At 39.9% G+C, this 25,337-nt stretch overlaps 1 protein-coding gene across 2 annotated transcripts; it reads left to right on the forward strand.

Moving 5' to 3' along the window:
- The first annotated feature begins 1,822 nt into the window (after window positions 1–1,822).
- HSPH1 (heat shock protein family H (Hsp110) member 1) lies at window positions 1,823–25,337 on the forward strand. 2 transcript variants are annotated; one of them, XM_019971442.2, is made up of 18 exons: window positions 1,824–2,296; window positions 4,682–4,739; window positions 6,941–7,081; window positions 7,815–7,937; window positions 10,407–10,506; window positions 11,588–11,721; window positions 12,149–12,393; window positions 12,923–13,151; window positions 13,528–13,634; window positions 13,882–14,015; window positions 15,839–16,047; window positions 17,713–17,844; window positions 20,205–20,342; window positions 21,609–21,734; window positions 22,735–22,842; window positions 22,943–23,062; window positions 23,288–23,449; window positions 24,430–25,337. In XM_019971442.2, exons 1-18 carry the CDS (start codon window positions 2,190–2,192, stop codon window positions 24,634–24,636), a joined length of 2,580 nt encoding a protein of 859 aa, XP_019827001.2. In that variant the 5' UTR covers window positions 1,824–2,189; the 3' UTR covers window positions 24,637–25,337. The 2 variants fall into 2 exon arrangements, with proteins under 2 accessions (XP_019827003.2, XP_019827001.2); XM_019971444.2 differs by lacking the exon at window positions 17,713–17,844 and having other exon boundaries at window positions 1,823–2,296.

Raw genomic sequence — 25,337 nt, forward strand, 5'->3', positions numbered from 1 at the left:
TGCCCAGGATTTGAACCTGATCCAAATTCTTCTGGCTCCAAAGACCGAGAACTGTTCCTTTCTCCTTTCTGCACAACAGTTTCCTCATATAAATGTGGGAAGCAGACCAAGAAAAAAAAATCTCAAAGTTCTATTTCTGTTCAAAAGTGCTATGATTCCAGGGAAAAAAAATTTTTGGGGGGCCATGACATGTGGCAAGAGGGATCTTAGTTCCCTGATCAGGGATAGAACCCGTGCCCCCTGCAGTGGAAGAGGGGTCTTTAACTATTGGACAGCCAAGAAAGTCCCCACGGATTTCAATATAAGGTTTTGATATGCAGAAAAAAAAAAAGCAGGGGGTAGGGGAGGCAAAACAAAAAATAACAAAAAATAAATATAGCTAACTGTACTTTCAAATTTATGAATACAATCACTTTTATTAAATTCTTCCCACCTTGAAGGTGAGTTAACTGAAGCATGTAACATTATCTAGCTTGTCTGAGCCAACGGGTACAATTGACTTTATTTGTAAGGTAAACTTGGCCTTCCAGTCTTGTCTCTAGAGGACCGCCACACTGTTGTTGCCTTTTTTTTTTTAATTGGAGGATAATTGCTTTACAACGTTGCATTGGTTTCTGCCAAACAAGAAGGTGAATGGGTGTAAGATTACATATATCCTCCCCGCTCCCCTAGACTGCCTTACTCTTAATTTTTCTAACTTCAGGTCTAAATTTCTACCTATTTCATATATCTTTATGTATCTGAGAGTCGGCAAAAAGCAAACTTAAAAAGACACCGAAAGGTATAAAAGATTCGATAATAGCAGCAAACTGCCACTCCCCCCTCCCCCCATTTTTAATGCTCACCTTCTAATAAAAAATAAGTAACAGGGATATAGCTTTTCAGGGAAAGAAACAAAAGCTGTTTCAGACCAAGCGAAAAGCAAAACTTATCATTTTGGCTTGGGAGTGGCAGGGCAGAATAATGTCTGTTCAAGTCAGATGGAGCAAAATTAAGCAGAAAGTGGTACCACAGATAGCTTTGCAAATTACGCCACACCTAAAATTCGCTTATAAAAAGTAAAACGAAAACGCTGATATTTTATTCCACAAAACAATGTCCTGCCGCTGGTGAATACAAGAGCATTTAACACAAATTCTAGGATTGTTACTAGAAGTTGAAACGCAAATTTCTTCTTCTAATTCATAATTCACCAGCTGTGGCGTAATCAAGACAATAATAGAAGCGGATACCGAACAAGCACGCAAACAAAACAACGCTGTAGCTGGAGAAAGCGCGCAAGAGCAGCAGAGAAACAACGGCCTCTCCCGAGAGCCTCCCAAGACAAAGCCGGCTCCCAGCACGCACCGCGACCAGGACTACACATCCCAGCATGCAAGGCGACACTGACTCCCAGCTGGACTACGGTTCCCGAAATGCTCTGTGACAGCTGGCCAGCCTCCCCAGTGGACGGGGGTCTCGGGTCTCCGCAGAAGTTGGGGGGTGTGTCTCCGCCACCTGAGCCTCCTCTCCCAATCTAAGGGTCAGACACCATCGCCCACTTGTACATTACGAAGATTACGATTTTTTTCGAGTCATTCTTCGTTGCCCATTTTATTAGGACGGCAAAGAGCCTCTAGCTAGGGCGGGCGGGGGCGTAGGCGGGTCAGCCTGGCCAGCTTGAGCCAATAGCGCAGGAGTGGCTTTCTGGCTGCCATGGCAACGGCGGCCGTCCCCAGAGGGACCAGCCACTCATTGGGTAGAATCTTTCGAGAAGGCTCGAGAAGAAGGAAGCGGAAGTAGCACGTGGAGGGGCCGGTGGAGGCGCCGGTGAGTAAATGCCGCAGATTCTGGAAAGTTCTGATCAGTGAGATACATAAGGCTGAGGCTCTGGGACCTCCCCTTCTGGGTCGGTAGTTCAGCGGCGCGCCGGTGAGCGAGCGGCGGAATATCCGGGCCGGCAGCCCGAGCTGCGGAGCGACTCGCGGACACCGAGCGCCGCCTTCTCCTGTGGTTACTGCTCTGCGAACCACCACTGTCCCCGGGAAGCCGGAGGCGCCAGACCGGCAGACTGTCCGTGTGTCCGTCCGTTCGCGTGACAGGAGCGGACCCCACGGGAGCCGAGCGCGGCCGGGGCAGGAAGCGGCGGCCAGGAGGACGCAGACCCAGACTCATATAGAGCCGAGGAGGAGGCGGACCGAGAGCCGGCCATGTCGGTGGTGGGGCTGGACGTGGGCTCGCAGAGCTGCTATATCGCGGTGGCCCGGGCAGGGGGCATCGAGACCATCGCCAACGAGTTCAGCGATCGATGCACCCCGTAAGTGGGAGCCTGATAGGGGGGGCAGCCGGCGGGTGCTGGGGGTCCCGGGGAACCCAGGCTTGTGGTTGGCCGCGGAACGCCGGCGGCAAACGGAGCGCGGTGTTGGGAGCGGTGCTCCCCTCAGTGGGGATCGGGATGCGGGCTGCCTGGTCGCCGGGTAGGGGAGGGCGCCTGCAGCCGCATATCGGAGACGGGGTGTCTGGGATTTGCGGGGGCCAAGGGAAGCCCGAGGATCGAGTCTCCCCGGGGTGGTCACTTCGGGCGGGCTTCCTCCTGGGAGCCGGTCGGGGGCCAAGCCGGAGACTTGGCTCCCTTTTCTTGGCGAGAAGTCTCTGCCAGCTCTTTCCGCGGCCGCCCCCGTTTCCCCACCCGGCTTCTCGGAGCTGGCTGAGCCGCCCCCAGCTCGTCCCCCTCTTTCCTAGCCTGTCTTTGCGCACCGCAGAGCTGGGGCTGCCGAGCCTTTTCTTCCGCATTGTGAATCTCGAAATGAGCTGGAAGCTTCCAGAGCCTGTGTGCTGCTGCTTGTGCTGTGAGCCAGTGGATTGTTGTTAGCGACCACAGACTCACTGCTCTGATAGATGAGTGTATCTTCTTACGCTCGGATCATTAGTGAAAGATGTAAATGATCTTTTTGCTCGTTTTATGAAAGCCATTATAGAGGAATCGTGTTCTAGTTTTTTTTTTTTTTTTTAATTTTGCACAGCTTAAATAAGAGAAAATAAAAATTGCACACTTGTGCACTAGAACTGGATGTTGTCACTGAATTAAACGGTATATTCTACAGCGGCATGGGGTGGGCAAAGGGTAACGTTTTAAAAAGCAACTTTTTTTGGAGAGGGTCTTAATTTTTGAATATAATGTATAAGGAATGAAGCATTGAGCCCAGAGGTGAAATGACTGGGCTTCTATCAATATTTGAGTGCAGATGAACATTTATAAAAGTGAATGGAAATGAGAAAATACCCAGAGACAGTGTCAGTACCAATAGGAAGACTTATTCCTTAAGCATCTCATGCATCAACCTTTTTATAAATCTACAGTCTTCTTTAGCTGTGCCAACGTCTCTGATTGGAGTATATAGTAAGGAAAAAGAATCTCAGGTTTTCATGCCTAGGGGCAGTTTATATCTTTGTTCTCTTTCGTCCAATAAAAGGAAGCAAAGCTATTGCAGGAAAAAATTTGTATTTGTGGTTATAGAGATCACTGTGAAACTAAAGATGACAGATGTGTCTCTCAAAAAATACAAGCGGAGGGCAGTATTGGAGTTTAATATTTTATGTAATAGATGTTTGACTCAACTGCATTGGCTACTATTAATTTGTTTGGTGAAATTAATTTTATTCTCCCCTTGGAAAATGAGTAAATTAGTCGGCCAACTGTATATTTGCTTTGAATTGGGAGTGACTGTTTTCAGAAGGTATCTTAAAGGTCCAGCCTTTGCCCCAACAGTTCTCTGGCTTTTCGGAGGCTATTTAGCACCTGCTCAGATGATTTAGGTCTGAGATGTCTCTATTATAGCAAATTTGAATTTGATTCGGCTTGGTATTTAATGCCCTCAATGTATTCCCACTTTGCTCCTATGGCAGTTACTCTTTTTCCGCCTTCTAATCTGAAACCTAATTCACTTCCATCCTTCTGACAAGACTCTTGTGCTTGTCTCTGCTCTGTGCTGCCATTCTGTTCCCACTGCTCTGAAGGCTATTTCAGTTACAAGTCACTTCATCTCTTAAAAGCTGACTTAAAATGTCACTGATTATTCAGTCATTTTGCTCAGCATTTGTACTTGGTTCTGTTGTGGTACTTGCTCTGCATCATTTTTACTTGACTTGCTCAAGTAGAGTCTTCTGTATAGGACCCTCTTTTGTGCTTTTAAATTCCGGAAGCATAATTGAGGCCCACTTGTTTCTCGTTATATAAAAATTTTCTGAAGAGTCAAATGGCTTATTAGAACAGCAGTAGGTAGGATAGTGATGTTTAGATTTCTATGAAGTTGGTAACTGCCATATTTTTGTCAGTGGTGTCTAGGACCAAGTTAATAATAATACACTGTAACTGTTCAAATCATTTTCAGAGTAAATGTCCACTTCCTAACCATTGGGGCCTGGAGAATTATGCTGGTACTTGTGCTCTTGGAAAATGTCCTCTGAGCCTTGAGCAGTCTGGAGTGGGAGCTGGGGTTGGAGTAGTGGGAGTATGGCGGCCACTAATAGGATTTTCAGAGGAGCAGTTAAGTTGGGCCCTCATAGAGGAGCTGACCAAAGCTTTAGACTCCAAACTTGTGCTAAATTGTGTCCCCCTTGCCTAAAAATGGAAATATATAGAATTTTCCTCGTGTCAGTTAAGAAACATTTGTGAAACATGGGCTTTTTTCATCTTTTCTAGATCAGTCATATCATTTGGATCAAAAAACAGAACAATTGGAGTTGCAGCCAAAAGTCAGGTATGTTCAAGAGGATTCTGATCATTTTTAAAAGAAGACGTTTTAAAAATAAAATCTCAGAAACATACAAGAATATGAAATACCTGAGCCTATCTGTTTTTGTGTTTGTGGACTATAATGCAAGTAATTCTCATGAGCCCTTGCATGTATGTTCAGTCGCTCAGTCGTGTCCTACTCTTTGCAACCCCATCAACTGTAGCCGGTCAGGCTTCTGTGTCTATGGAATTTTCCAAGCAAGAATACTGGAGTGGGTTGCCATTTCCTACTCCACTTATGAACCCTTACATCCTTATTTTCCTTTTCTCTTCCTTTTGTTTTATTGAATAAGATATACTTTAACTCTGTAATTCTCCAACCTTAGTTTTTAATGTGTATCCTATTTTCTAAGACATTTGATTTTTTAAAATGAGGTACATGAAATTCTTTCATGTGAAGTTTCTCATGATACTCATTTAAGAGTTAAAGATTCCTTTTATAGAAGGAACTTCTAAGAAGTTCTGTTGTTTAAGAGCATTTTCAAGTTACTTAGTAATTAAGGAGAACTTGTTGTCTAGGCCTGTGGTATCCTATAGAGTAGCCATTAAATACGGTTCTTGAGCACTTGAGATGTGCCTAAAATCTGGGTTAAAATGCAGAGTATGAAATATATGCAATTTTGAAGGCTTAAAATGAAATAAAAAAAGCATTTCATCAGTTTTCTACAATGAGTACATGTTGAAATGACAGTATTTTAGATATATTAGGCTAAATAAGTTATTGGAATTAATTTTACTTATTAAGAGGACTTGACAATTTACCTATGTGACTCCCATTTAGGGCTCACATTATAACGAATTTTGGGGGTTAGGGAGAAAAAATAAATATGAAAATCTAAGAAGGGGACTGAAAGCAGTCCTATATATGTAAGCATACCAGAGTAAACATGCTTTGTATACCTTAAACCTACACAAGGTTATACATCAGATTTACATAATTAAAAAAAGGTTGAAAAATTCTTTTAAATACAAAAAATAGTATTGCTACAAAGGAAACAAAACTCTAATAAACGCTGGAATTCTGTGTCACGGCTGGTTGGAAGAGAGGAATGAAAGAAAAGAGCAGGGAAGAGAAATGGGCATGCCACTCAGAGTGACCTACTCAGAAGGGAGAGACTGGTGAGGTAGCAGCCTCCCTGGCTGGCTGTAGAGAAGACTCACATCCCAGACCTGAGAGCCACTGCATTGTTACACAAGGAGAATCCACTGAGGCTTCGATCTAGCCTGTAGGGTACTAGACATCTGTCATCTCAGTTCCAGAATCTCCATTGTTTGAAATATTCCATATTATTTGAAAGCTTGTGTTGCCAAGCTGTATTTTTCCCCTTTATAAGAAGTAGATCAGAGACAGAAGTAAACAGTGAACTGTTTTGCTGTTCGCAAACTAGTCACTTTAGAAGTCTTAGTTTTCCATCTTTTATTGTAATTATTTTTGTGCTTTAAATAAGATTCCCACTGCTGACATCTTTGAGTGAAGTATGCTATCAAGTGTGACTTTTGTATATCCAGAGCCTAACCATAAAAAATACCTACAGTTAGTTGAAAGCATTTCCTCATATGGAAACTGAATTATCCTTACCTTTTCAGAGTCCAGAGTGCTCAGCCTTACACCATGGAACCACTGTCTATCATTACCTTTTCTGCTTTTTGGTATAGATTATTAATATTCCATGCTATTGATAGGAAAAGTAGCAATCCATACATTTTGTGGCTCAGAATAACTTATCCTGGCCACTTAGCGACTTAATAGACTATAACAGTTAACTCCTTTTTAGAAAAACGTGATTGGACTCTAGGGCTTTCTAATTACCCTTTTTCAGTTATTCGTTAGGTATAAAACAAGTTCAGTGGGAGAAAAGGAATGAAATAAAGTGATACATAAAGTTCTTGGGGCTTGTTCAGAGTTTTAGTTGATAGTTTCATTACCTTTGAGTTCATCTTGCAGATTTGGAAGCCTGTGTGTGTATTCCTCTCACTGCTTCCCTCCTGGCATTTCTGTAGGAAAAGGAGAGAAAATAAAGTGTATTCATTGGTGGAGAAATTCAGGGCTCTTGGGCAAGTTACTTATATCCTGGTGATTTGAGTTGAACAAGTGACTTGCTTTTTAATTGCTATAGCTAGTGATAGATGTTGAAATTAGAATTTAATTTTTTTTTTCTTTTCCAGCAAATCACTCATGCAAACAATACAGTGTCTAATTTTAAGAGGTTTCATGGCCGAGCATTCAATGACCCCTTCATTCAAAAGGAGAAGGAAAACTTAAGTTACGATCTGGTTCCAATGAAAAATGGTGGAGTTGGAATAAAGGTAATTTAATTGAACAACATTAGATTCCTTACTAAGAAACTGTTCAGTTCATCTACAGAGAAAAGTACTTAATTCTTAGTAAGTATTTAACTCGGTTTCTCTAATTGGACAAGGTGGTCTTTTATTTTTTATCTGGTTTTTCTTAAACTATGGGTCTATGTTTAAATCATCCTTGAAGAATTAACTCGGATGGTATATACTGCTATAAAACTTAGTTTGTGTTTCTTATAACATCTTGGCAATTAGAAAAATGTAGACTTTCTGGTGTCTAAAGAAATCTAAATTGTGTTGTCGTATCAAAAGCAGTCTGTTCACTGTAGCTCGTTCGCAGTTGTTTGGAGAGCTCTAGTGTAATACAAGCAGAAACCTTTTTTTAAACTACAGAGGCATTCCTGTCTTATGATCTACACAAAATCATGTTTGTCTCCGTGATTCATCTCTTCGGTGAGATTGGGACTCCACTGCTGTCTAGAGTGCTTGGTCTAGTACTTTGGGTAGGGAAAACGTGCCCAGCTTCGTTTCTCCTCTTCATCTCTGGGCAAGAATATTTCTTTTTTCCTTCTGCTTTGCTTTGCTATCCACTTTCTCTTTCTTTTTCCCTTTCCTCCTTTTAAACAGCCAAAACAATAAAGGTTTTCTGGAAGAGAATATGTAATGATGTTTGGACATTAATATTAGTAGCGTGTAGCTTTGAGGACTGCAGTAATGAGAGCATTTTCTTTCCTCAACACAGGTGATGTACATGGATGAAGAACATCTGTTCAGTGTGGAGCAGATCACAGCCATGCTGTTGACTAAGTTAAAAGAAACTGCTGAAAACAACCTCAAGAAGCCAGTAACAGATTGTGTTATTTCAGTAAGTAGAATTCAGCAAGGCAATGTGTTGTATTTTAATTTGCCTTCTTCGTGTTACTTTTTAGTATTAAATGTGTGAAAGCTGTTCTACTACCAGAGATCAGAATTCTGCTGCACTGTATCACTGCAGTGTTGAGCAGCATTGCAGAGTAGGTTTGAATGCTATCTTTAGCCAGAAGTTGCAAAGTTTTTTGTGTGGTGGTGCATATCAAAATCTCCTGTTGGGCTTTTTGAAAATATAGACTGGCCGATCAAGTTGGAGGATGTTCTGAAAAGTTAGTCACCGTATTGAGAGACAATTGTATACATCCATGAGAGATTTCACCCACACATGGGAACCAGTGAGTTCTTGGTGAGCAGTACTTTTACCTAGGGACTCCCCTGGCGGTCAGCGGTTGGGATTTCACCTTCCAGCACAGAGGGTGCAGGTTCTGTGAGCTAAGATCCTACATGCCTAAAGGCCAGAAAGCCGAAACCTAAAACAGAAGCAGTATTGTAACAGATTCAGTGAAGACTTTAAAAATGGTCTACATCACTCAAAATTAAGATTTCATGCCTTAAATGTTTTTGAACTGCTAGCAGAATTTTATCAAGTCTTCCAGTATATACTTCACAAATGGTGATATGCCTGATGGTCCCTAAAGATGTCCAATAAATGGAAAAATTATGGGGTAATGTACTCTGAAAAGAGAACTTAACATTTGACCTGAGTCAGTAACTTACTTATTCTTCTGGGTTAGAATTTTCATGTGGTGAAAATCAGAAGTTTATTATGGTAAAGATTAAATGACTTTAAGGTTCTTATATCCTTAAATTACTAGGATTCTAAATCTGTATTCTCTAGTATGGTAGCCAGTGGCCACACATGGCTTCTGAGCACTTGAGAAGGAGCTAGTCAAAACTGAGATGTGCTGTATGCATAAAATACACACCAGCTTTTGAAGAGTTAATATAAAATAAAGAATATGAAATATTTTGGATACGTTGGGTTAAATAGAATATTTTATTAAAATAAAAAATAAAAATGATCCACATAAAAAATATCTTTAAAAATAAAATGTAACCAACCAGTAGTGACAGAACCCAGGTTTTTAGCATTGGTAAACTCACTACTTCAATGGACAGTTGATAATTAAGTTTTTCAGGAGGATTTACAGTGGACAGGAACCCTCTTTTATTGGCAGGGTGACCTGCCCAGACCCATCAGGAGCCTTTATGGTCATGCACCTTGGGATATGAGAGAATCCTGAGATAAGAGAGGCAGAAAGGCTGAAGTTTCTCTTGTAGGACAGAAAGTGTTCTACTAAAGGAATATCTTGGAGAAATGCTGTTAGAGAGGGGCTTCCCAGGTGGCGCTAGTGGTAAAGAACCCACCAGCTACTGCAGTATACGTGGGTTCAATCCCTGGATCAGGAAGATCCCTTGGAGGAGGGCATGGCAACCCACTCCAGTATTCTTGCCTGGAGAACCCCATGGACAGAGGAGCCTGGCGGGCTACAGTCCACAGAGTCAGACATGACTGAAGTGACTTAGCACAAAGTTATAGTTTTGAGTCAGTGGTCCTTCCTCCTCCCCCACTTCCCTTTAAATAACCTCATATGGAAAACTGCAGAAAGTAGGGTTCTGATTGGAAAGGTGAGCAGAGACCTTTGCTCTTGGCACTCTTTCCGAAGCATTTATAGATACTTAGGGATAAAATGTGGAAGCTCCTGTACCAAGTTTTTTCTTAGGTACTTTCCAGTTAAGTGATAATGTGAATGTATTATTAGATGCTCTTCTGGAAGAATGTGCTAGTTAAAATGGTGTCCTAGAAAGTGATCAAAAGGGTTCATCTAGGTAGAAGACAGCACCGTTAGAAACTATCCCTTGAGCTGCTTTTTGTTCTTCCTCTTAAAAAAATCAATAGGCTTTGACAAAAAAAGTTGCATTTTTGTAACCTTAATTCAGGTCTGCTGAATTAACAGGTACCCCATCTACTAATGCTTAAATCCAACGAATAGCAAATCAAAGGGCAGTGGCTAGAATTAACTTTGTATTATCTTTAAATTTCTGTAGTCTTTATAGTGTAATTACATTTGATGATGACTTAGCAGAATAATTTCCAAATGTCAGTAGAAATACGACCACTTTAGAAGTAGTATTTCTTCCACTTAAATGTAAAACTTTGTTAGATTTAAAGAATTGGTAATATATCTTATGAATATCTTGATTAGTTTTTATTTCAGGTTAAAATTTGGTTATAATAAACCTGATACTTAAAATTTTAGGGCAATCTTCTCAAAAGTAGTTACTGTTTCTTAAAGTTAAAGAACTCGCCAGAAACTTAATCTAAAGTCCTTCTTCTCTTTCATGACATGGCTAGGCACCTGTTTAGCTGGACTATTGTGAATTGATTGCTGGTGGTTGTGAGGGATTTGTATGTATTTTGGTTTTCTAGGTAAGTTAAAGTTTTTTCCCTTCTTGTTTGCAGGTCCCTTCTTTCTTCACAGATGCTGAGAGGCGATCTGTCTTAGATGCTGCGCAGATTGTTGGCTTAAACTGCTTAAGACTCATGAATGACATGACAGCTGGTAAGAAAAAAACTGTTTTTGTATAAAAGTTAACATACTGTTGAAACTAAAGTTAAGACACACGTGGTCCTGTTATCAAACACTTCATGTAGAAATACCACCTATTAAAAAACAGATTTGAAAGCAAAAGTTCTAGTCTTTCAGATGCTTGTTTTAATCAGAAGTTGGAACTTTGTCAAATGGATGAATCTGTTTTCATTAGGAAACACTTGTGTATATATATTTTTAATCTTTTGAATTAGTTGTGTTGGGTTTAGTGTTTTTATTTCCTTACATTGGTTTTATAGTTGAGAAACAAGTTTTCCCACAACCTTATTATGGGGTTTTAGAACTACCTCAACTATTGATTTAGTGGAAAACTTTTTTTCCCCTCATATGTTTCCCAATTGTTGGTAGTTGGGAGTCGGTCGTTTCTCTTATGTCAGATGTTGATTTAAGCCGTGCCGTTTGCTGGGCACTTTGCTAGGAATGAGTCGATGGGGAGCAAAGTGTTCATTAGCGCCGGTGTCAGTTAATTGTGATTAAGGATGGACTCAAAGTCAGTTACACCCTAGTGTATTCAAGCAAAGCAAATAAGACTTTGTTTAGCATATTTTTAATAGATATTTTAAGGATTCTTAAAGTATTGATAAAGATGTGTTCTTGAATATCCACAGTGGTTTCAAAATTCATAAAAAGCAAACCATAGACTGTTTAAGGTAGATCAGTTATTTGCCTTGAATCCAGTTGGTAGGAACTGTAGTTGGTATAGTTATACATTAAATTCTTAAATTTTTTTGGATAAGCCGTCTCCTAGCAGGTTGTGGTTCAAATGTAAGTATTGTGTAACGAGTCTGATACTGTCTGTGTGTGGTTTCTTGTGGTTTACATGCCATTGTTTTTGTATTACACATGTCTTCTCTGTCACATCTCTTCATGTATTTAAAAGGGATGAAGTATGAAGTCAGATATAAAAGAAATGTGTTCACCTTGAACTGGTCGAAATATAGTCAGGTTCCCTGCATGTGTAATTATATCAGTAACTATGAAATTACTGAAAGAATGTGAACCAAAGTATTGAAACATACTAATTTCCTTTTAGTTGCTTTGAATTATGGAATTTATAAGCAGGATCTCCCAAGCCTGGATGAGAAACCTCGAATAGTGGTTTTTGTTGATATGGGGCATTCAGCTTTTCAAGTCTCTGCCTGTGCCTTTAACAAGGGAAAATTGAAGGTAAGGTCATAAATTGGAACTAAGTGACCCAGATAGTAATGTGTGACAATTGTTGTTACTTTAAGCTACTGAGCTTCTTGGGTAATGAAGAGTTTGGGATAAAGCTATTAACAGAGAATTGTTCCTAAGGTTGATCTCCATAAAGACAATGCAGTTGTCTTAGCATGCTCTTAATTTTTCTTGCTTAGGAAAGAAAAACTTTCTAAGATTATCTTCTATGTAATCATTAGAATTAAAAATATCATAGAGATGTAGCATTTCATTTGGATTTTATAATGACATACATCCTAATTGACTTGGGTTTCATGTTGTAGTTTAAATAGAAATTTTGAGCCTATTAGTCTTTGATTGAGTTAGCAACATTTAAATTTTTGGTTACAAATATGATTGAAAATAACCAGATTATTTGTTGTTTTAACTAAATTAGGTACTGGGAACAGCTTTTGATCCTTTCTTAGGAGGAAAAAACTTCGATGCAAAGTTAGTGGAACATTTTTGTGCAGAATTTAAAACTAAGTACAAGTTGGATGCAAAATCCAAAATTCGAGCACTCCTTCGTCTGTATCAGGAGTGTGAAAAATTGAAAAAGCTGATGAGCTCTAACAGCACAGACCTACCACTGAACATCGAGTGCTTCATGAATGACAAAGACGTTTCTGGAAAGATGAACAGGTGTGTCTCAAATTCTGACAAATTAAATAGAAGGAACTTCTTGCTGAAACTCTAGTCCGGGTGTCAGTTCTAACTGAGGTCTTCTGAGCCTTGGCCCACATTTCAAGATTGTACTACCGGAAAGACTGTCAGCATCATTAGAACTAGAATTGCTTCTGCAAAGAGGGTTTTTAAGAAGATCTGTGCTAAGTGTTCTCATAGTGAAGTCTTTTTAGTATTATTTCTGGGCCAAAAATGTCTTGTAATGAAAATGGGATCACATAAAACATTAAGGACTAAAAATGGAAATCTTAAAAGTGATTTCTTCTGTAGTTACTCATTTTCTTTTCATTCTCCCTCCTGCATCTGGATTTTGTGTATTTTTAGGGAAAAAAGTTATTAATTATGGTATGGCTAAACCTGGCCCATGTGGAATTCAGGGTGTCTGAGAAGAAAAAAGTTTGTTGGGTTGATAAGAATTATTTAAAAAGTAGGACGGGATATTGGCCTTAAGATCAGTTTTCTTAACGTTTTCCTCTTAACTGCTAAGGGCACAATTTGAAGAGCTCTGTGCTGACTTACTGCAGAAGATAGAAGTTCCCCTTTATTTGTTGATGGAACAAACTCAGCTCAAAGTAGAGGATGTGAGTGCTGTCGAGATAGTTGGAGGCACTACACGAATTCCAGCCGTGAAAGAAAAAATCGCCAAATTCTTTGGAAAAGATGTCAGCACAACGCTCAATGCAGATGAAGCAGTGGCCAGAGGGTGTGCGCTGCAGGTACCATCTTCGCATCTTCTCTGGGAGTCATTCCTCAAACCACTTCTGCTTGATCTCATCCTGGCAGAGTCCTGTGCCCAGTTAGACACCACCAGGGAGTTACTTTTCAATAAATCAATAAGGCTGTGGGGACACAAGGATCTTCCAGTGTTGGATGATTTGTTGTGTTATTTCTCTTTTATCTAGTGAATGCCCCTGTTATTTATCTTTAGATCTAGTGTTTGGATGATACTTTATGAATAAGACATATATATATACACTGTGAGCAGTTTTGAATTTGAACCTACCCATCCTGTTTGAATTGATCTTTATGTTAGAAGCTGAGTGAAATTTTTCATGTGCTCATGATAATCTCTTTTTCTTTTTCTTTTTTAAGTGTGCAATCCTTTCCCCAGCATTTAAAGTTAGAGAATTTTCTGTCACTGATGCAGTTCCTTTCCCAATATCTCTGGTCTGGAGCCACGATTCAGAAGATGCTGAAGGGTAAGTAGGAGAAAATAATATTCAGATACTTGGTTTTAATATATATTAAAAAAATGAACGTATGACATTGACGGTAGAGTGTTTGATTAACTGAGGTCTTTTAGCAATCAAACTTACCAAACTACTTCTCTCACTTTGGGTTATGCCTGGTGAGATGGGGTTGATACAGCTTTTAGGTTGTGTTCTGTTGGTGTAGCACGGTGAGCTGGAACCCTGGAAGTCCTGAGTACCTTTGCTTTGCTCCTAGTGTCCATGAAGTGTTCAGTAGAAACCACGCTGCTCCTTTCTCCAAAGTTCTCACGTTCTTAAGAAGTGGGCCTTTTGAGCTGGAAGCTTTCTATTCTGATCCTCAAGGAGTTCCATATCCAGAAGCAAAAATAGGTAAGCAATTAATTGTATTTATGCTTTTGAAGATTTAGTGTACCAACTTAAACACTCTGCTCTCAGCAGTGTTGAGTGGAATGCAGTGAAAACGTGAAGTGGAACATAACTGAAAATGTGAGGACGGTTTCAATTTGGAATAATGAAGATGGGGAAGTCTCTTCTTTTATTCATGACTAAACTGGCCTAAAGAGATGAAATGACTTGTGTGTGTGTGGACACTTGAGTATTTTTCCTTTTCTGATACAATCTGTACTTGAAGATTATCACCTACTTTTAGTATTAACCTTTCCTCTGAGTGAAATGTTACTTGCAGAACATTACTTCAGTTTAAAACCTGGCTTGGAAACCGTTGAAACTATCTCCGAAAGCTACCTTTGTATTGTAATCTTTTTTTTTAATACATTTTTTGGGTACATTTTTCTTTGAGAAGTTTGACACTGTCCATCTATTTTGGCCCAAAGTGACACTGAAAATCTGTGAGAGACCTACAGGCATCTTCTTGTATCTCTTTTCCCAAGTAAAATGCTAGTATTGCTAGGGCCTGTTGGGACTCGCCTTTGCCCAGCACCGTTTCATAGTGAAATTGTTGGAAGGAGTCTGACCTGGCCAGTTATGTTTTCTTTCTTAATCCTTAAAACTGAAAATGTTCTGACACAGGAGGGTTTTATATTTTAAAATAATTTTTTCTTGTATTTGTTGATAGAGAGTTTAATCATTGAATATAGACTAGACTAAAATTTTGACAGGCTGAATTATAGTCCTCATTCAACGGAGGATAAAATCTAAGCTCTTTAGCCGTTTTGTCACCAAAACTGAAAAGCCTGCACAGACTTACAGAGCCATCTTACATATCTCTCCTGTGAGTCATCTTGAGTACCCTCTGGTTAATGCTGTTTCTTTAACTGGATCTTACGACAGTTACTTCCTGAACCTAGTGATTTGATAATTAATGAAGGTCTATTCCAACCTATTTCACTGACCTAGTAAATAAATCTAACTTTCTGTGTGTTTGTGTAAACAGGACTTTAAATACAAGACTATTAAATCCCATGTAGCGCTTTGCACATAATAGGTTCAAAACACTTCGTTTTTTTCAGTGGTATTTGTAGTAACAATACTGTTGGTAGAGGTGATAACTAACACGTAGCACTTGGTTCCGTAGTAAGTGCTCACCATAAACCCTTATGAACTCAAAGAAGCATAGATGAAGTAACTTACAGCCATCACAGGGCCAAGATTCAAGCCCAGGAAGTCTGGGTCAGAGTCACCACTCTTGATTTCTACTCGGTCATGCTCTGGAACTGCTCTGTAGTGCATCATAATTTTAGGCTTTGGTAACAGGTTTTATCTCACCTCTCCTATTTGAAACAGAAGAAAATGTTTAGATCAGTCAGAAAACAGTATACCCTACCCTGAAGTTCCTACAGAATCAGAATGAGGCAAGCGCTTGATACCATTTGCCGCATACTTGGGATTTTCATGTTGAGGTTGTGCTCCCCTGTAAAGTGGGGTAGGGGGAGGCGAGGATGGCTGGTCTGTGTCTCACACAGTGTCTGTGTCAGAAGTGTTAAATAGAAAGTCGTGAGAGTGCCCTTGCCTTGGAAGGTTTCATGGCATTTTAAGACTAATCCCAAGTATTATAAGTAAACTGTACTTATGAGTCTATTTTAAAAGGTTATATTTCTGGTATACACTAAAGGACTTAAGCCTAACTCACTTGGTAGAGAAAATGGAATTTTGGAATCGCAGTCTTTCTTAGCATTTGTCTGTGTGATAGATTTAGATTTGGTTCTGAAATTGTCGATTTCTTTTTGCTGTAGGCCGCTTCATTGTTCAGAATGTTTCAGCACAGAAGGATGGAGAAAAATCTCGAGTGAAAGTCAAAGTACGAGTCAATACCCATGGCATTTTCACCATCTCTACAGCGTCTATGGTGGAGAAGATCCCAGCCGAGGAGAACGAAGTGTCTTCTCTTGAAGCCGACATGGACTGTCAGAATCAGAGGCCACCAGAAAACCCAGATGCCGAGGTAAGTTTGTAGGTAAGCCTTTGAGATTGAATATATAGTTGACTTAATTCTAAGCCTGAAGAGATGGGTAGGAAAAGATTAAAGTGTATTTTTCTTCATGATAATTAAAATTTTCATTAATGATGACAGTAGCGATTACTAGATGATGGTAATGTACAGCCTGGAGTTTGGTGGACTGTGATTAAATTCTGTGTAGCTTTATTTGAACCAGCATGTGACAATTCGATTCAGAGTGGGCAAAGTTTCTTGGAATTATATTTTTTAAGACCTAGGCCACACATTGAGAAGTCAAATGCTGATTGATGATGATTAAGAAATAAAAGACTAAAGAACTGTTCATTGAAATATATAGCAGATATTAAAACTTTTTTTGTTTGGTTTGTTTTTTAGTCATATGGCAAAAATCAGTTTTGGTATTTTCTAACTTGTTTGTAGTTACATGGTTTTCTGGGTTGTGAGAGGAAGGAAGTGCAGTATCCGACTAGAGTTTAGAAAGTTGTTAATTCTTCATGATGTTAACTGGACTTCTATTAGCCTAAGTGCTAGTTTTGCATGGTCAACCAAAGAATTTTAAGAAACTTTAAAATAGATGAGCTCTTACAGTTTACTTCTAGACAGTAACCAGAAATAGCTTAAATGAAGAGGTAAGGTAGGCGGTTACAGTGTTTTAGTTCCTATGAGCAAGTGTGACATCCCTGTGGTCAGAGAACTGTTAACCACTGTGACCATTCCTAGAACATTTAAGGAACAGGAGCATCTGAGCCTTAGCTTTGTTCTCATCAGGAGAAACTTCAGTGTAATGAATTAAATGACCAGTGCCACACACCAGTGCTTTCTCATCTGGCTACAGACACCATTATTCTAATGCCTGTTGTATCCAATCTCTTAGTACCTTTTAGATGTATATACACCAGCAATGCCTTGCTTCTGGTACTTCAGTGTCTGCCTTAGGATCTTGAGACTCTGGAAGAAAATTAATGAGATCTGGAAGAAAATTAATGAGAGACTTCAGTCATTAAAGTTAGAATGCTTTAGGCTTCTCCCTAAGATGGGATAAGATCATAACAAGCTCTGATTTACTGGGGGATTGAGGCATCCACTAACATGTAGCATTTGTTCTTTTCCTGGGATTTTTTTGAGGTGTAGACTGTTGGGTCACGGAAAGAGAGTGGAGACAGAGAGGGTCTTCCGTCTCTAAACTGGAGTGATGAGCTCCCAGGTGATGGATTGTTGGCTATTTTATATAACTCCTCAGTCCACTGACAGGCGGATATGTTGAGATGTGTGATGGCCGCTGGTGAAGTTAGGTTTTGGGAGCTTATTTTTGGGAGAGGCCTGGAGTAAACCTATTTGCTTTTGAGAATTAATGTCTCTGCAGTGCTAGAGGGGAGCTTCTTGAAGGAGAGATGTTGTCATCACATCAGTCAGAATGCCTACTACTTGTGTTATTTAACTACTAACTGTTATCATTCAAAGAATTTCTTACAGGTTTACAATATCTAAGAAGTTTTCAAATACTTGTTCGTTATGCTTTATTCAGTATCTTTTCCCCCCACCTGTTAAGACTTCGGAAATTGCGTGTACTGTCTTTGGTGCCCTGTAAGCTTTCAGTTTATACAAGTACACCTGCTTTCTACATCCTTTGTGCCTGGGCTTTCATTTCAGAAAAATATCCAGCAAGACAACAATGAAGCTGGAACACAGCCCCAGGTACAAACTGATGGTCATCAAACCTCACAGTCTCCCCCTTCACCTGAACTTACCTCAGAAGAAAACAAAATCCCAGATGCTGACAAAGTGAGTGACTCTTCTAGTTCATTCCATTAGACAATGTTGCAACCTGTGATCGTTAATGATATCATTCAATCTGCAGTTTCAAGAGCAAGCACCAAGTTACCTTATTCTATGTAGGATTTTTTCTCTCCTGTTAATTTTCTGTGTTTTTCAACTGAAACCAGTGAGAGGTACTCCAGCTGAACTCTTCTACTTTTTGGACCTGAAAGCTTCTCTTGAGTAACTGCCACTCCAGGCACCCAGGGGCGGATGCGCAGCTTTTGCTGTCTTGTCTAGTGCTGCAGGTGCCTGCAGTGCCAGCGTCCGAAAGAGACACGTGTCAGTGCTGCTGATGGGTTTTCACTCGAAGTCATCCGATGATAAATACATGGGCTATAGGAGTCTAGTACAACTTTTTTCTCCTCTTAAATTGCCTGTCAAATTTATATAAACTAATTACAACGATCTGGTAATAAGTTTCCATTGTTACTCCAGATCTGTGCTTTGCAGAACTTCGTTCTTTGTGCAGGTTGCATGTAAATTAGTCTTTCATTAGAAGTTTGGTTTTCTCTCATTCTGAGGATAGAATTCTTTACCTTCAAATGAATTACCGAATGGTCCATTGCAGTCCAAATACATGTTACTCTTAGTAAAAGTATCTGGTTTTAAGCTCCCATGCCCTGACTGATCCCCTCGGGGGTCCTGATTCTGATTTCTCAGAGAAGCTGCCGCCTGCTCTTGAAGAGCTGGGTGTGGATGGTCCGGCAGCGATGGCTCCTTAACTTCAGTGTTCATCCCCTTCACCTAGTGCTGAGCACTGACTGGCTCCTGCCAGTGGGCTCCATACCTGTTAGAACACGACCCTGGGTGGCGTCTCCTGTTCCTAGCTGTACGTGGGACCACTAGTGCCAAGCCCGTTGGGGCGTTACCACACACCCCCTTGGAGTGTCCCTTGTCCATGCCATGTCGGATCCGTTTTGTGATACGTTGGTTTTGTCAGCAGTTGGTTTAATGTTGTACTGCGAGTCTTATCCCAACTTAACCTCCATACCTGTGGCTGTCATCCATTTGACTCTCGGTATCTGTTGCACGCCTGTGTTTCTGCCAGGTGTAGGTGTCACTTCTCTTTCTTGGGTTTCGTGACCCCAGAGCATGCACAGTATACTGTGGGGGTGGTGGGGGAGTTCTCGTGCTCACTGGAGGGGAGAAGACAGGGATGCGGCAGGCTGGCTGACAGGATCCTCCTCGTGACCCAGCTCTGAGCACTTCACAGACAAGTGATCTCTCAGGAACTCAGAAACAGAAGCCTGGAAAACACGTCTGAAAAACAGTCTCTGTCCTTGTGATTGTCAAGCCATTGAGCCTCTTTCAAGTCCCAGTTTCTTTTATAGAGGGTCTGAAATTTTAGCATCCTTCATGACTCCCCCACGCTACCTAGTGTCAGTTCCTGTCGTGCCTCGTGGGCTCGTCCGTTGCTGTTTTACCATCGCAGCCAGTCAGGGTGCATGTTACATGCCCCTTGGTTTCTCCTCATCTGGTCTACAGCTGAGTTCACTAAAGTTGTGCTGTTTGTCATTTGTGTCTAGAAGAACCTGCAGAAATGAAAATGCTAAGAACATCTTGGAAAATTAAAGGCCATAGGAGATACTTACTTCTTTAGCCCTGTATTTACGTATTTTGGAAAAACTTAACAGTAAACATAGTGTTTGCTACATCATTCCATTTACTGTTCTAAGACTGTAAAAACTTTTCTTTGACCTTGCAGAGTTGCTTATGAGAAGTGGTACAACTCAAAGGCAGATAGTAGAAATGAGATGGATGTATACACACACATACATGTGTGTGTATATAATATCCAAATTCAGGGAATTTTAAAAGGCACTCATCAGTGTACTGATAATTGTAGCTGGAATATAGGGATTCAAATATATATTACAGGAATAGAGTTGATCCTGACATGCTTAGCAGCTGGTCAGAGTCTTATCTGTGGTTACTATTAGATTATAGACTATAATTTAAAGAAGTGGTAATTTAATAGTATTTTTGACTTTGCCAAGTTGCAAACATCGCTTAAAGGGATTAGAAAGTTAAGGACCTGTGAAGAAAAGCTTTAGCCAGAGAGATTAAATTTGAGATGAAAAATGTTCTGGTGAATTCCTGAAGGGGGAAGTATGGCAGGTATAAGTGTGATTGCAGCCCTGATTTAAAATGGATGGGTGGGTAGGAGGTAGATGATTTTACACATTCTTGCAGCTTTATGATTTTAGGGATTTCACTTTTGCCTGAGTCCTCAGTAAGTATGATAGGGATATTTCTGTTATTCAAGAACTATTTAAGAATTTTTCTTTTCTTTTCTTTTCTTTTTTTTAACCCCTCTTCCCAAGGCTAATGAGAAGAAAGTTGACCAACCTCCAGAAGCTAAAAAACCCAAAATAAAGGTGGTGAATGTTGAGTTGCCTATTGAAGCCAACTTGGTCTGGCAGTTAGGGAAAGACCTTCTGAACATGTATATTGAAACAGAGGTAATTACCTCACTTAAATATTTTTATTTTGGAATATATTTATTTGTTTGGCCCTGTTAGGTAAATGGCTATAATTCTTTTATACAACTTTTAGGGGCAGAATGAAACCAAAAACTAATGGTTTTTAGTTAAATATTTTTAGCAAGTTTTTTTCCCCCTAATATTTTTGCAACTTTATTAAAGAAATCTGTATCATAGATCATTCTGCTTGGTGTAAAATTGATTGCCCAGGTTCTTGTGAAGCAATTGAGTGCTGGTATCTTCTAGCACAGAGCACAATACCATTGGTATGTCAGGCCACACTAAATATTTCTGTTAAAATACATTGTACTTCTCTGTAGTTTGGATAGGTGAAATGATTGAAACTCTGTTTTCCTTTACTGAGATGGGACTATTGTGTTTAGAAATTTAATAATAAACCCCTGTTTCCGTTTGATAAATAATATGTTTGTGCATGCTAAGTACCTTCAGTCCTGTCTTGAGTCTTTGCGACCCCATGGACTGTAGCCCGCCCGGCTCCTCTGTCCGTGGAGTTCTCCAGGAGAGAATACTGGAGTGGGTTGCCGTTTCCTCCTCCAGGGGATCTTCCCGACCAAGGGATTGAACCTGCGTTCCTTGTGTCTCCTACATTGGCAGGCGGGCTCTTTACCATTAGCACCAGTAATGTGGTGGCAAAATTGTGTGGCCGTTACACATTGGTCAGTATTAATCCCAGTAGGAAACAACCATGTAACTACATAAAACAAACAAAATTGTATAAAAACAGTAGATAATTTTTGTTCCCTTAATGTTAATCTGAATTGTGAAAGTTACATAATGTATTGCGTTCAGTTGTGTCCAACTCTTTGTGGCCCCATGGGCTGTAGCCTGCCAGGTTTCTCTGTCCATGAGATTTCCCAAGAATACTGGAGTGGGTTGCCACTTCCTGGTCCAGGGGATCATCCCAACCCAGGGATCGAACCTGCATCGCTTGCATCTCCTGCATTGGCAGGTGGATTCTTTACCACTAGTGCCACCTGGGAAGCCCTCTAAAATTTATTATATAATGTTAAAAACAAAAAAACCCTCATTCTGTGTGTTTAGAAGATGAAGAACTTCATAGGAATTGTTGGAAGAATCTTATGAGATATAAATTAGAACTATTAAAACTGATTTTTGGTTGAGGGGGTGTATAATTGTTGACTTTATTAATTCCAGAATCTAAATAGTTAAAATTCAGTTGCATTTAGCAGAAGATGGGAATTAACCTTTTCTGTTTCTGGACAGGGTAAGATGATAATGCAGGATAAATTGGAAAAGGAGAGAAACGACGCTAAGAATGCGGTGGAGGAGTATGTGTACGAGTTCAGGGACAAGCTGTGTGGACCATACGAAAAGTTCATATGCGAACAGGTGTGTTTAGGGCTGTGTTTATTCAGATAATCTCACTTTGAAGTGCTTAATACCAAATTTGACATTTAAAATCTCTACTAGATTGTGTAACTTGAGCTTTTTGAAAACAGATAACTTGAAATCATATAAACAGAGTCATGGAAAGAGAGAGAGGCTAACTAGCAGTGTGCAGTTTTATACTGGATTATCCTAGTGACTTTACTCTCTACCATTGAAGAAAGAACTTGTCAGCACTTTTATTCATAGTCTGCAACATCACAGTTATTGGGGAGGTAGAAGCATAAATAGGAGAAAATCCTTATTTTCAAAGACCTCAGAGCCTTGGTTGCTCTGTCATTGCTTTATCCATAAGACTTGTTCATCCAGTCATTCCAGAGTTTGTCAGGGACCATAAATCCCAGAGCAGAAGCATGTCTGTGGAAGATGGGCCTTGGAGAAAAATTGGGCTAGTTATAGAAATCCAGAGTGGATTTGTATAACTGTACTCAACCTACAGCTAGAGTATAACCACATACTTTCTGAGTTCGTTAGGAATGGCAGTTGTGTGCAGTGGTTGAACTAGCAACTTGGCTTGGTTCCCTTTCAGTATTTGGTGATTGTGGAAGTGAGTAGGAAGTTACTAATCAAAACCTAATTGTTTCGGAGAATAGGAAGAAAATTGCTCTTCTACGATGACATTTTAGTCAAATTGTGCAAAGTTGAACTTCTAAAATTTATTTTAAGTCCATAAGAGCAGTTTACCACAGATTTTCAAACATCCTTAGGTGCAGAGAGACTAGCCTAAGCCTAGCCCCCTCCTCTGTGTAAAACACTGTCTGGAGCAAGCTGTGGCATGTTTTTGCACCTTGATGTTTTTCAGTGAAGAGAATCCAGGTAATCAGGTTTGCCATCTGGAAATCAGATGAGCTTGATACTGAATACTTCTGAGGATGACTGTTCTGTCACGAAAGCTTTTAAAGTAATGTAGGCACTAATACTGATTTTCATGTTCCGTATGTAGGATCATCAGAAGTTTCTGAGGTTGCTCACAGAGACTGAGAACTGGCTCTATGAAGAAGGGGAGGACCAGGCTAAGCAGGCGTATGTTGACAAGCTGGAAGAATTAATGGTAGGCGCTTCTCTCCTCTGGAAAGTGGTACTTGTGTTTCAGACTGTAGACTTCTAAAATATAATTACTGCGAATATTAATTTATCACATTTGGTTTTAGAAAATCGGCACTCCAATTAAAGTTCGGTTTCAAGAAGCTGAAGAAAGGCCGAAAATATTTGAAGAACTAGGACAGAGGCTGCAGCACTATGCCAAGATAGCAGCTGACTTTAGAAATAATGTAAGTCTCTGTACCCAGTGAGGACATGAACCCTGGATTTACAAGCTGCTGCTTAAGTGGAGGAGTCTTCATTGTGAACAAATGGTCTTAAGTCAGAAATTAGGTTTTGGTGTGTGAGACGAGGAGTTATTGATAGATTTGAACTTCATGGAAAATTGGGTCCAGTTAGATGTTAGTTACTGTTAAATACTTGATTCTACAGAATGGCCATGTTTTTCTATTTAGGATGAGAAATACAACCATATTGATGAGTCTGAAATGAAAAAGGTTGAGAAGTCTGTTAATGAAATGATGGAGTGGATGAATAATGTCATGTGTGCTCAGGCTAAAAAGAGTCTTGATCAAGATCCTGTTGTATGTGCTCAGGAAATTAGAGCAAAAATAAAGGTGAGTGTCACTGTCTAGTGTTTACTGCTGTGGTTTCTTAGGGATTCTGGTTGCAATGATTTGAACCTTAAAAATAGCCATTTTTTCTAAATCTTTTTACCTCATCCCAAGATCAGATTTCTTAATGGTTCGTTATTGATATTACAAAATGTGGGAAGGCCTTGTAAGTTTCTTCCAATTTCTATTTCTTCATTTAGTTCAACAAATACATTTGTTGAGCTTCTACCATGTGCCCAGCTGTTGTTCTAGGAGTTAAACTGTCAGTGTACAAGGAAAGTCCCTACTCCTGTGGAGGTCACCTGCTGATAAATAAGTATGGAAGGGTATCAGACTGTGTTAAATGCCAAGGGGAAAAAATAGTCAAAAGGGACTAGGAAACTTGGTGATGGGGGGAGTCCCAGGTTGGTATTTTATCAGGGACCGTCTTGCTGAGTTCATGAGGCTTGAAGGAAGTTGGTAAGAAAACCAAGGAAGGCGCTCTGTCTGGAAGAATACTCAAACACAAAGATGGTTAACATGAGCCTTTGAGGTCATGGGCTATAAGCTTGAATTCCAGCTCTTTGCTCACTACTTTTTCTGTTCCTAAGGTTAAGTTACTTAACGTCTCCTCTGTAGGAGATGATGCTAAGTCACTTCAGTCGTGTCCGAGTCTGTGCAACCCCATAGACGGCAGCCCAGCAGGCTCCCCCGTCCCTGGGATTCTCCAGGCAAGAACATTGATACCTTTTAATAATTGCTATGAGGAGTAAATGGGTTAATAATAAACTGAATAGTTAGCAAGTCCCTGACACATTGTAGATGAATATTTACATATCTAGATCAGGCTTCAAGCTATAGTTTTAGGCAAATGTACTGAGCAGGTAGAAGTCTTGGAGATATGTATGATTGGAGTTGGTTGAAAAATACTGGTTTAAGTATGTAGGAAAGTAATTGAAAACATTGGAGTTAGCCTGATTATTAGTTTTGTTTTCCTTTCTTAGGAGTTGAATAATAATTGTGAACCTGTCGTAACACAACCCAAACCAAAAATCGAATCGCCCAAACTGGAAAGAACTCCAAATGGCCCGAGTACTGATAAAAAGGAGGAGGACTTAGACGGCAAAAACAATTTCAGTGCTGAACCTCCACATCAGAATGGAGAATGTTACCCTAACGAGAAGAGTTCCATTAATATGGACTTGGACTAGATGACATGAAACTAATTTCGTCCTTCAATTAATAAAATATTTTTGCCATAGTATGTGATTCTACATGACATACTGAGACTATTTATATTTTCTTTTTTAAGGATGTTTGGAAATTTTGTGTATTATATGGAAAAAGAAGAAGCTTAAGTCTGTAGTCTTTATGATCCTAAAAGGGAAAATTGCCTTGGTAACTTTCAGATTCCTGTGGAATTGTGAATTCATACTAAGCTTCTGTGCAGTATTACCATTTGCATCACTGAGGATGAAATTGACTTTTGTCTTTGGAGAAAATAAAGTGTACTGCTTGTTCAAGAGGGCTGTGATTAAACTCTTTAAGCATTTGTTCCTGCCAAGGTAGTTTTCTTGCATTTTGCTCTCCATTGCAGCATGTGTGTGGGTGTGGATGTTTATAAACAAGACTAAGTCTGATTTCATAAGGGCTTTCTAAAATTTAATTCTGTCCAATAGAATATGACTTTTGCTTTGGTATTAATTATATTAAAAATCCATTGACTAAAAGCAAAAGCTAGTGAAATGTGTTCGCAGCATGCAGAACAAAACCTTTACAGTCTCTCTCGTTGTACAGTGCGTTGTCATGTGGAGGTGCGCCGTGGAAGAAACATTGATTCTGTTTGTAACTGATATTGTGAAGCCTCTTATGAGCTTTAAAATAAAGTTCATCTTACGGTGTCATTTCTAAA

The sequence above is a fragment of the Bos indicus genome, chromosome 12 (genome assembly GCF_029378745.1).
Source record: "Bos indicus isolate NIAB-ARS_2022 breed Sahiwal x Tharparkar chromosome 12, NIAB-ARS_B.indTharparkar_mat_pri_1.0, whole genome shotgun sequence".
NCBI classification, from domain to species: domain Eukaryota; kingdom Metazoa; phylum Chordata; class Mammalia; order Artiodactyla; family Bovidae; genus Bos; species Bos indicus.

Coding starts and splice junctions, on each gene's coding strand:
- HSPH1 (XM_019971442.2), top strand. CDS start 2,190: ATGTCGGTGGTGGGGCTGGACGTGGGCTCGCAGAGCTGCTATATCGCG. Junction 4,740..6,940: donor GAGTTGCAGCCAAAAGTCAG/GTATGTTCAAGA, acceptor TTTCTTTTCCAG/CAAATCACTCATGCAAACAA. Junction 23,063..23,287: donor CAGCTGACTTTAGAAATAAT/GTAAGTCTCTGT, acceptor TTTTCTATTTAG/GATGAGAAATACAACCATAT.